We start from the raw sequence: 12,563 nt of genomic DNA, 5'->3' as shown, positions 1-12,563 counted from the left end.
TTTAGAGATTTTGGATATTAGCCCTTTATCTGATGAGACATTTAACAATATCTTCTCCCATTCCAAAGGCTCCTTTTAGTTTTTTTTACTATTTCTTTTGCTGTGTGGAAGCATTTCATGTTGATGAAATCCCAATACTTCATTTTTGCTTTTGTTTCCTTTGTATTTGAAGCCATGTTGAGCAAGATGTTGCTATGGTCATGGGAAAAGAGGTTGCTGTCTGTGTTCTTCTCTAGAATTTTGATGGATTCTTGTCTCACACTTACATATTTCATTCATTTGGAATTGATTTTTGTATATGGCGTAAGAAAGTGGTCCTGTTTCATTCCTCTGCATGTGGCTATCCAGTTTTCCCAAAACCATTTTTTGCAGAGACTGTCATTTTTTTTCATTGAATATTCTTTCCTGCTTTGTCAAAGATTAGTTGATCATAGAGTTGGGGGCCCATTTCTGGGGTCTCTATGCTGTTCTATTGGTCTATGTGTCTGTTTTTGTGCCAGTACTATAATGTCCTGATGATTACAGCTTTGTAATACAGCTTGAAGTCTAGAATAGTGATGTCACCAGCTTTGGTTTTGTTTTGCAACATTCCTTTGGCTATTCAGGATCTTTTCTGGTTCCATACAAATATCAGGATTGTTTGTTCCAGCTCTATAAAAAATGCTGATCATATTCTGATAAGGATTGCTTTGAAAATGTAAATTGCGGGGCACCTGGGTGGCTCAGTGGATTAAGCCGCAGGGAGCCTGCTTCCTCCTCTCTCTCTGCCTGCCTCTCTGCCTACTTGTGATCTCTCTCTCTCTCTGTCAAATAAATGAATAAAATCTTAAAAAAAAAAAAAAGAAAATGTAAATTGCTTTGGGTAGCATAGACATTTTAACAATATTTGTTCTTCCAATTCGTGAGCATGGATGTTTTTCCATTTCTTTGTCTCTTCCTCAATTTCTTTTATAAGTGTCATATTGTTTTCAGAATACAGATATTTATTTCTTTGATTAGGTTTATTTCAGGTAGCTTATACTTTTTGTTGCAATCATAATTGGAATCAATTCCTTGATTTCCCTTTCTTCAGCTTCATTTTTAGTGTATAGAAATGCAGCTGACTTCTGTACTTTGATTTTATATCCTGCCACATTGCTGAATCCCTGTATCAATTCTAGGAATTTTTGGAAAGGGAGAGCATTCTGGGTTTTCTACATAGAGTATCACGTCAATGGCAAAGAGTGAAAGTTGCTGATTTGGATGGCTTTTATTTCTTTTTGTTGTCGATTGCTGAGGCTAGAACTTCCAGTACAATGTTGAACAAGAGTGGTGAGAGAGGACATCCCTGACTTGTTCTTGACCTTAGGAGAAAAGCTCCCAGTTTTTCCCCATTGAGGATGATATTCGCTGTGGGGTTTTCATATACAGTTTTTTATGATACTGAGGTATGTTTCTCCTTTCCCTACTCTGCGGAGAGTTTTTAACAAGAAAGATGCTTTTTTTTTTTTTTTGGAGGGTGGTCTATTGAGAGGATCATATGGTTCTTTTCTTTTCTTTTGTTAATGTGGTATCACATTGATTGATTTGCAGATGTTGAACCACACTTGAAGCCCAGGAATAAATCCCACCTGATCATGGTGAATAATCCTTTTAATACACTGTTGGATCCTATTAGCTAGTATCTTGGTGAAAATTTTGGCATGCATGTTTATCAGAGATATTAGTCTCTAATTCTCCTTTTGAATGAGGTCTTTGTTTGGTTTGGGGATCAAAGTAATGCTGCCATCATAGAATGAGTTTGGAAGTTTTCTTTCCATTTCTACTCTTTGAAAGAACTTCAGAAGAATATGTATTAATTTTTTATTTTTTAAAAGATTTTATTTATTTATTTGACAGACAGAGATCACAAGTAGGCAGAGAGGCAGGCAGAGAGAGAGAGAGGGAAGCAGGTTCCCCACCGAGCAAAGAACCCTCTGTGGGCTTTATCTCAGGACCCTGGGATCATGACCTGAGCCAAAGGTAGAGGCTTTAACCCACTGAGCCACCCAGGCACCCCTAATTTTTTAAATGTTTCATAGAATTTCCCTGGGAAACTATCTGGTCCTGGACTTTTGTTTTTTGGGAGATTTTTTATAACTACTTTAGTTTCTTTACTGGTTATGAGTCTGTTCAGATTTCCTATTTCTTCCTGATTCAGTTTTGGCACATTATATGTTTCTAGAAATCCAGCCATTTCTTCCAGGTAGCCTAATTTGTTGGCATATTGTTGCTCACAATATGTTCTTTTAATGTCTGTATTTCCTTGGTGTTGGTTGTGATCTCTCCTCTTTCATTCATTATTTTATTTATTTGGGTCATTTCTCTTTTCTTTTTTTTAACATCTTTATTTTATTTTTTTTTCAGTGTTTCAGGATTCATCGTTTATGCACCACACCCAGTGTTCCATGCAATGTGTTCTTTTCTTTTTCATAATTCTGGCTAGATGTTTACCAATCTTATGAATTCTTTCAAAGAACCAGCTCCTATTTTCATTGATCTTTTCTTTTTTTTTTTTAATTCTATTTTTCTGTCACCAAATTCTGCTTTAATTTTATTAATTCTAGTTTCCTGCTTGGTATAGGTTTTATTTGCTGTTCTTTTTTCCAGCTCCACTAGTTGTAAGGTTAAGTTTTCTCTTTGAGACTTTTCTTGCCTCTTGATAAAGGCCTGTATTGCTATGCACTTCTCTCTTTCAACTGCCTTCGTTGCATCCCAAAGGTTTTAAACTGTCATGTTTTAACTTTCACTTGCTTCTATGTATTTTTAAGTCATTTTTAATTTCCTGGTAACCATTCTTTTGTAGAATGTTCTTTAACCTCCATGTGTTTGTGGTCCCTCCAATTTTTTTTTTAGTAATTGACTTTATGTTTCATAGCATTGTGGTCTGAAAATATGCATGGTATGATCTCATTGTATTTGTACCAGTTGAGGCTGATTTGTGACCCATTGGGTAACCTATTCTGGAGAATGTTCCATGTGCACTTCAGAAGAAAATGTGTTCTGGTGCTTTAGGATGAAATGTTCTCAATATATCTGTGAAGTCCCTCTGGTCCTGTGTGTCATTCAAAGCCCTCGTTTCCTTGGTGATCTTCTGCTTAGATGATCTCTCCATTGCTGTGAGTGGAGTCTTAATGTCCCTTACTATTCTTGCATTATTATCAGTGAGTTTTTTAAATTTTGTTAATTAATTCCTTTACATATTTGGCTGCTCCCAAGTTAGTTGCATAAGTATTTACAATTGTTAGATCTTCTTATTGGATAGACCCCTTTATTATGACACAGTGCCCTTCTTCATCTCTTCTAACAGTCTTTGTTTTAAAATCTAGTTATCTGATATAAGGATGACTCATATAACTTTCTTTTTATTTCCATTAGCTTGATAAATTGTTCTCCACCCCCTCACTTTTAATATGGAGGTGACTTTTGTTCTAAAATGAGTCTCTTGTAGGCAGTTTATCAGTGGGTCTTTTTTTTTTTAACCAATCTGATACTCTATGGCTTTTTTAAAGATTTTATTTATTTATTTGACAGATAGAGATCACAAGTAGGCAGAGAGGAAGGCAGAGAGAGAGAGAGGAGGAGGAAGCAGGCTCCCTGCTGAGCAGAGAGTCCAATGTGGGGCTCGATCCCATGACCCTGGGATCATGACCTGAGCTGAAGGCAGAGGCTTTAACCCACTGAGACACCCAGGTGTCCCTACTCTATGGCTTTTGATTGGAGAATTTAGGCCATTTCATTCAGAGTAATTGTTGAAAAATATGAATTTAGTATCATTATAAATTGGTACTGTAAAGTTGCAGTTTCTGTAGGTTGTCTCTGTTCTTTTCTGATATTTGTTAGTTTAGAGCTCTCTCTTCTTTTAAAGGATCCCTTTTAATATTTCTTGCAAGGCTAGTTTAGGATTGACGTTAGAGGGAGAGCTTGAGCAAGTGAGAAAAGGGACATAAGGAGAAAATCTTCAAGCAGACTTCCTGTTGATCATGAAGCCTGACTTAGGGCTCCATCTCATGACCTGTGAGATCACAATCTGAGTCAAAACCAAGAGTCAGATTCTTAACTGACTGAGCCACCCAGTTGCCTCTTGTCTTGGAAACACTTTATCTCTTCTTTTAATCTCAATAATAGCTTTGCTAGATAAAGATAAAGTATTCTTAGCTGCATATTTTTCCCATTTAGCATGTTGAATATTTCCTTCTACTGCTTCCTGGCCTACCAGGTCTCCATGGACAGGTCTGCTAGTAAAACCTTAGTATCTTTTGCCCCTAGCTGTTTTTAGAATTGCCTCTTTATCTTTTGTCCCTAGCTGTTTTCAGAATTATCTCTTTATCTTTATATTTTGTAAGTTTCACTATGATATGTTCTAGTGTTGACTTTTTGTTGATTTTGGGAAGAGTTCTCTGTGAATCTTGCCCTGGAGTGCTTGTTTCCTTCCCCAGATTAGGGAAGTTCTCAGCTATAATTTGTTCAAATAAGGCTTCTGTCCCCTTTTTTTCCCCCATTTTTCTCCTGGGACTCCTATGACACAGATATTATTGTGGTTTTTGGAATCAATGAGTTCCCTAAGTCTACCTTCATGATCTACTCGTTTTCTTTCCAGATTCATTATTTTCCATAATTGTATCTTCTATAACACCTATTCTCTCATCTGCTTCTTCAATGGTCATTGTAATTATACCCAGTCTGTTTTACATCTCAGTTATAGCATTTTTTGTTTCAGCCTGACTAGTTTTTATGTCCCTTGTCTCTGTAGCAAGGTGTTTTTGTTTGTGTTGTTGTTGTTTGTTTTGTTTTTGTATCTTCTATGCTTCTTTCAAGCCCAGCTAGTAGTTTTATGAGTGTCCTAAATTCTTGTTCAGATATATTGCTTATGTTAGTTTTTAGCAAGTTCCTGGAGTGATTTCTTCTTGAACTTTATTTTGGGGAGAGTTTCTCCACCTTGTCATTTTGGCTATGTTTCCGTCTTTTGTGTGTTATATTTCCTGTATCTGAAAGCAATATTATGTTAAAAACTGATCATACAATGTCCAGGGCCTGGCACTTCAAGAAGTGTTTGTAATATATGGTATGTGCACTCTGCTATTGTGTTTTGGCTGTTCTTTCCCACTGGTCAGGCCTCTGCAGAGTTCCTCCTTGCTTGCTTGCTTGCTTACAGTGGAGAATGTTTGGACCTTTAGATGTGCTTTACATTTTTTTAAATATTTTATTTATTTATTTGACAGAAGGGGGGGGTCACAAGTAGGCAGAGAGGCAGGCAGAGAAAGAGGGAGAAACAGGCTCCTCACTGAGCAGAGAGCCTGATGCGGGGCTCGATCCCAGGACCCAGAGATCATGACCTGAGCCGAAGGCAGAGGCTTAAACCACTGAGCCACCCAGGCCCCCCATAGATGTGCTTTATCTTTTATTGAAATAGGCCTGTAATGCTTTTTCACTCCAACTGTAGAAATCATTCTTTCAATACTCAGATCAAGTTCCTGGGTGTTCAAAGGGATTTGACCTCCATAGAGCTGTGCCTGGGGTCCCCCTATTTTGCCATCTTAAAATCTCCCCCATCACCACTGTCTTGTGGCTTCTGATGTAGCTAAAAAGTCTTTAGTCAGTCTAATTGCTGTTTACCTTCTTTGTGGCTGCTATTAAGTTCTTTGTATCTTCATTGTTTTTATGTTCTAATCTGATATATCTAAATAATTTTTATTTTATTTTGCTTGTGATTATTTAGACTTCCTGAGTCTGAGGATTGGAATTCTTCATTAATTCTAGAACCTCTCAGACATTATGGCTCCATCCCTTTTTCATATAATCTCTATTATCTCCTTCTGGAAATAAAACTGAATGTGTGTTATCCTGTCCCTATCCTTTGTTTTCTAACTTCTTTTTTTTTTCTTACTAACTTTTTTAAAATTTCTTTTCAGCGCAACAGTATTCATTGTTTTTGCACCACACCCAGTGTTCCATGCAATACGTGCCCTCCCTTATACCCACCACCTTGTTCCCCCAACCTCCCAACCCCCGCCCCTTCAAGACACTAAGGTTGTTTTTCAGAGTCCATAGTCTCTCATGGTTCATCTCCCCTTCCAGTTTCCCTCAACTCCCTCTCCTCTCCATCTCCCCATGTCCTCCATGTTCTTTGTTATGCTCCACAAATAAGTGAAACCATATGATACTTGACTCTCTCCGCTTGACTTATTTCACTCAGCATAATCTCTTCCAGTCCCGTCCATGTTGCTGCAAAAGTTCGGTATTCATCCTTTCTGATGGAGGCATAATACTCCATCATGTATATGGACCATATCTTCCTTATCCATTCATTCATTGAAGGTCATCTTGGTTCTTTCCACAGTTTGGCGACCGTGGCCATTGCTGCTATAAACATTGGGGTACAGATGGCCCTTCTTTTCACCACATCTGTATGTTTGGGGTAAATACCCAGTAGTGCCATTGCAGGGTCATAGGGAAGCTCTATTTTTAATGTCTTGAGGGATCTCCACACTATTCTCCAAAGTGGCTGCACCAACTTGCATTCCCACCAACAGTGTAAGAGGGTTCCCCTTTCTCCACATCCTCTCCAACACATGTTGTTCCCTGTCTAGCTAATTTTAGCCATTCTAACTGGTGTAAGGTGGTATCTCAATGTGGTTTTAATTTGACTCCTAGAGGAAAACATAGGCAGTAACCTCTTTGATATAAGCCACAGCAACTTCTTTCAAGATATGTCTCCAAAGGCAAAGGAAACAAAAGCGAAAATGAACTTTTGGGACTTCATCAAGATCAAAAGCTTCTGCACAGCAAAGGAAACAGTCAACAAAACAAAAAGGCAACCCACGGAATGGGAGAAGACATTTGCAAATGACAGTACAGACAAAAGGTTGATATACAGGATCTATAAAGAACTCCTCAAACTCAACACACACAAAACAGATAATCATATCAAAAAATGGGCAGATTATGAACAGACATTTCTCCAATGAAGACATACAAATGGCTATCAGGCACATGAAAAAATGCTCATCATCACTAGCCATCAGGGAGATTCAAATTAAAACCTCACTGAGATATCACCTTACACCAGTTAGAATGGCCAAAATTAGCAAGACAGGGAACAACATGTGTTGGAGAGGTTGTGGAGAAAGGGAAACCCTCTTACACTGTTGGTGGGAATGCAAGTTGGTGCAGCCACTCTGGAGAACAGCGTGGAGATTCCTCAAGAAATTAAAGATAGAGCTTCCATCTGACCCTGCAATGGCACTGCTCGGTATTTACCCCAAAGATACAGATGTAGTGAAAAGAAGGGCCATCTGTACCCCAATGTTTATAGCAGCAACGGCCACAGTCGCCAAACTGTGGAAAGAAACAAGATGCCCTTCAACGGATGAATGGATAAGGAAGATGTGGTCCATATACACGATGGAGTATTATGCCTCCATCAGAAAGGATGAATACCGAACTTTTGTAGCAACATGGACAGGACTGGAAGAGATTATGCTGAGTGAAATAAGTCAAGCAGAGAGAGTCAAGTATCATATGGTTTCTCTTATTTGTGGAGCATAACAAAGAACATGGAGGACATGGGGAGATGGAGAGGAGAGGGAGTTGAGGGAAACTGGAAGGGGAGATGAACCATGAGAGACTATGGACTCTGAAAAACAACCTGAGGGTTTTGAAGGGGCGGGGGGTGGGAGGTTGGGGAACCAGGTGGTGGGTATAAGGGAGGGCACGTATTGCATGGAACACAGGGTGTGGTGCAAAAACAATGAATATTGTTATGCTGAAAATCAATAAATAAATAAAATAAAATAAAAATTTGAATCTCCCTGATGGTTAGTGATGATGAACATTTTTTCATGTGTCTAATAGCCATTTGTATGTCTTCATTGGAGAAGTGTCTGTTCATATCTTCTTCCCATTTTTTGATATGATTATCTGTTTTGTGTGTGTTGAGTTTGAGGAGTTCTTTATAGATCCTGGATATCAACCTTTTGTCTGTACTGTCATTTGCAAATATCTTCTCCCATTCTGTGGGTTGCGTTTTTGTTTTGTTGACTGTTTCCTTTGCTGTGCAGAAGCTTTTGATCTTGATGAAGTCCCAAAAGTTCATTTTCGCTTTTGTTTCCTTTGCCTTTGGAGACATATCTTGAAAGAAGTTGCTGCGGCTGATATCAAAGAGGTTACTGCCTATTTTCTCCTCTAGGATTCTGATGGATTCCTATCTCTTGTTGAAGTCTTTTATCCATTTCGAGTTTATCTTTGTGTATGGTGTAAGAGAATGGTCGAGTTTCATTCTTCTACATAAAGCTGTCCAGTTTTCCCAGCACCATTTATTAAAGAGACTGTCTTTTTTCCACTGTATATTTTTTCCTATTTTGTCGAAGATTATTTGACCATACAGTTGAGGGTCCATATCTGGGCTCTCTACTCTGTTCCACTGGTCTATGTGTCTGTTTTTATGCCAGTACCATGCTGTCTTGGTGATCACAGCTTTGTAGTAAAACTTGAAATCAGGTAACGTGATGCCACCAGTTTTATTTTTGTTTTTCAACATTTCCTTAGTAATTTGGGGTCTCTTCTGATTCCATACAAATTTTAGGATTATTTGCTCCAGCTCTTTGAAAAATACCAGTGGAATTTTTTTTGGAATGGCATTGTTTTCTAACTTCTTATTTTTAATGTCTTTGTTGCATTCTGAGTAATGTCTTCAGCTTTATCCTCCAAATCACTATTTCTTAAGTTCTGTCTAATCTTTCATTCACCCAGTTCATTCAGTTTTCAATTTTAATAAATGTATTTCTTATTTATAGAAATTCCATTAGTTTTTTCCAAATCTATGTCATATATTTAATGGCATCTTATTTCTTTCTCTCATTTTTAGTCCATCTTTTATTTCTTTATAAATTTCAAACATATTTATTATATATATATATTTTATATGGATCCTTTATCTTATGTTTTTAGGGTTCTCCTCTTATTCTTTCTGTTTATTTTCACTAATGATAGCTTATTTTCTGTGCATGTTATGTGAGCTTCAGTTTAGTGAAATTTATATGTAAGAATTCTGCACAAACTAAGTTGAGAGGATTCAGAAATAATTTCCTTTTGCTTCTTCCAGATACTTCTGGGAACTAATTACTTGAAATTGCTTTTTATTAAAATCCCATCTTAACATTTTCTAAAACACATGGGTATTGTAAGCTTGAACCACATACCCACCTGATGGTAGGTTTGTGGTTAATATATTATTATATGAAGTTTTTCCTAATTTTTCCACTGAGTCTAGCAGAGGCAGATGAATGTTATTGTTTCTTTTTGCCTAGGGATATATTTTTTTTTCTAGTTTATACTTCTACTAAAGGTGTAGCCCTCTGAGTGTTCCAGATTTGTGTGAAAATTTTAGTCCCAATTCTCCACCTTTTGAAGTGCTAAGGCCTTGTCTTCTGTCTCTATAAGGTTTTAAAATCTCTAGCCTTTCAGATATTGTGATTGACAAATGCCCCCAAGGCATTGTGGCTTCTACATCCACTTACCTCTCTTTTTTTTCCCCAAGTTTTTCTTCATTTTGGAACCCTACATTCATATTTTCCTTTATTTTAATGAAAGATCAGTAGTGCAAACATTTATTTTATCTAGTTTTTCTAGGAATTTTATTTTATTTTATTTTATCTTTGAGGAGGAAAAACACTTTATTTATTTATTTATTTATTTATTTATTTTTATTATGTTCAGTTAGCCAACATATAGTACAGCATTAGTTTATGATGTAGTGTTCAGTGATTCATTAGTTGTGTATAACACCCAGTGCTCATCACAACACGTACCCTCCTTAATACCCATCACCCAGTTACCCCATTTCCCCACTCCCTTCCCTCTGTAATCCTCAATTTGTTTCCCAGATTCCATTTGCATCACATGGATGGAACTGGAGGGGATTACGCTAAGTGAAATAAGTCAAGCAGAGAAAGACATTTATCACATGGTTTCATTCATACATGGAACATAAGGAATAGCACAGAACCACAGGGGAAGGGAAGGAAATCTGAATGGGAAGAAATCTAGGAATTTTATATTAAGAAGTTTTATTATTATTGTTATTTGGTCAACTGTATTGAATGCTCTCAGTTATTAGATGAGAAACTAAGATGCTAAAGAAGAAGTGAGTGGTCTAAGATCATACTACTAGGTCAACGACTGAACTGGTGACAGAATCAACTTTTCCTAATTCATAGTCCTGGGTTCTTCTGTAGGCAAATCTCATCTCCCTTTCTTCCCCAAATATTCTGTCATTTTTAGTCCTATGAGGATCTGGTTCAGCGTCTGGAGCCAGTTATAATGGAATTAGAACGGCAGGAAAATGTACTGGTGATCTGTCATCAGGCTGTCATGCGGTGCCTCCTGGCCTACTTCCTGGATAAGAGTTCAGGTACCACTCTCCTATCTGTTCCTGGCATAAGAAACTAGATATGATTTGGGACCCTGACACCAACAGTTTGTGGTTTATACCTTAGTGGTTAAGAGCACAGTATCTAGAACAAGATTGCTTGAGGTCAAATTCTTGCTTTGTTATATACTAGCTTTGGCAAATTATTTTAGCTTCTCTGGCCTCAATTTCCTCATCTGTAAAATGGAGAGAACAATAATGAAGTTTGAATAAATTAACATATGTAAAAAGTTTAGGACAGTTTATGACACATAGTATGGGCTATATAAGGGTCAGCTGTTGTTTTTATTATTAGTATTATTCTGAGTTAATGTTTTCAAAGCCAACCTTAACAGTATGCATCAACCTGAAAAAGCAGAGACACTACTTCCTGAAACAAGCTGTAATCAGGTGGTAATGGGACCTTTTGTTGCCTCATGATACTAATTGTATGTTTCTGTCTTTGCTGTGGGGATGATTTCTCCCAAGATAGTGATATTTTCATTTTATGTTTTTAAATTATAATTTCTTTTTTTTTTATTTGACAGACAGAGATCACAAGTAGGCAGAGAGGCAGGCAGAGAGAGAGAAGAGGAAGCAGGCTCCCTGCCAAGCAGAGAGCCCAATGCGGGGCTCGATCCCAGGACCCTGGGATCATGACCTGAGCCGAAGGCAGAGGCTTAACCCACTGAGCCACCCAGGCGCCCCTATAATTTCTTTTTAAAAGATATCTAGACATTGTAATTTACAGAGTATCTATACCCTAACAACATACGCTGAACTGCAGACTCGGCAGGGAGCCTGGCAAGGAGCTGTTATGTCACTCTTTGGTTTGACAGTCCATATCTGATATGGGTGTTGAAGTATTAACATCTCCAGGATACTGTGAAGGTGTGTGAGGACCTTCCAAAGTTATAATTGAAAGTTATATTGTGCAATGTCCTGCAGACTTGAATCTTCTCTACTATGCTAGTTTCCAAGTAAAGAACACTTGTAACATGGAGTCATCCAAAACTGAAACCCAGGAAACTTGAGAACTTGACATTGGTCAGGTCATTTCCTCTGCCTGGTTCTCAGTCTCCTCACTGGAAAAGGGCATGGAGTTTGGGGTAAGGGTTCTTGTGCTATTAGATTCCTGAAAACTTCCAATCTCTATTGTTCAGTGCTGTCTTTGAGACTGTGAGGCAAGCACTGTAACCCTGACTGTGCAGATGAGGAAATGGAGGCTCTGAAAGGTGAAGTGACCTACCCAAGGTCATGGGGCTCAGAGGGCAGGGAGGGGTGTCAAGCTCAGGTGGTTTCCAGAGAACCCCCACCTCAGATGTGTAGATTGAGGGAAGGGCACATGCACCTGTCATTCTCACACCTGCTTTACCACTTCTGCCTTCTTTCATGCACAGGCCACACCAGCTGCCCCCAGATGCCCCCAGCAGCCCTGAGATCTGGGTTAGGCAGTGTTAGGTACATGTTTTTACCCCGGTTACTTAGTGAGTAAATTTGAGACCCAGAGAGATGATATGACTCAGAAAGCAGACCCACAGGATCTCAGAGGTGGAGCACCCTCAAAATACATCTAGCCCAATCCTGTGCTGTGAGAGGTGGGAAATTTAGGGACAGAGAAAGTAAAGGTTGGACCAAGATTACTTTTCCAAGTGGTGGCAGAGCAAGTCAGAGACCACAGGCAAGTCACTTCCTTTCTCTGGGTCCATTCTGTCACATGTGTCATGGGGAACAGTAACCCCTGAAGAATATCAACAAGGGTGGAATGAGACCTTGTACCCAAAGCACTGGGCCCCAGGGCCTGATAATGATGATGACAAAGACAAGAAGGAGCAAGACGGATGCCCAGGATATCGTCAAACCTGATGTCTCAGGAGGCTGGGAGGGTGGTGGTGGCTTTAAAAAAGGGTGAACCCTGGGGACAGGGAAGCCATGAGGGGTTTGCTTTTGGCTCAGTGAAGGGAGATGGAAGGTGGTAAGGGGCAGCCTGGGTGGGAGAGAGTAGCTGTTGTTGGAGAGTGGTGAGAGATGGGGGTGTCATTCCCATGACACCATGAGCCCCTCCATGGCAGTGGCAGCTGGCTGCAGTGGGCAGAGCATGTGTTTAGCCTCAGAGGGTCTTAAGTTCAAGTCCCAA

The 12,563-nt window shown here is 38.8% G+C and overlaps 1 protein-coding gene across 2 annotated transcripts in view; it reads left to right on the top strand.

The window, feature by feature from the left end:
* Positions 1-12,563, top strand: part of PFKFB1 (6-phosphofructo-2-kinase/fructose-2,6-biphosphatase 1) — a 123,883-nt gene that overhangs the window by 108,286 nt on the left and 3,034 nt on the right. For both annotated transcript variants that reach the window (XM_045995344.1, XM_045995343.1), the window contains one exon: positions 10,300-10,429. In XM_045995344.1, coding sequence (XP_045851300.1) covers positions 10,300-10,429 — 130 coding nt within the window. The remainder of the gene's footprint in view (positions 1-10,299; positions 10,430-12,563) is intronic.

The sequence above is a fragment of the Meles meles genome, chromosome X, assembly GCF_922984935.1.
Source record: "Meles meles chromosome X, mMelMel3.1 paternal haplotype, whole genome shotgun sequence".
Lineage (NCBI taxonomy): Eukaryota > Metazoa > Chordata > Mammalia > Carnivora > Mustelidae > Meles > Meles meles.
Note: the sequence above shows the minus strand (reverse complement) of the source record. Positions and strands in the feature narration are given on the sequence as shown.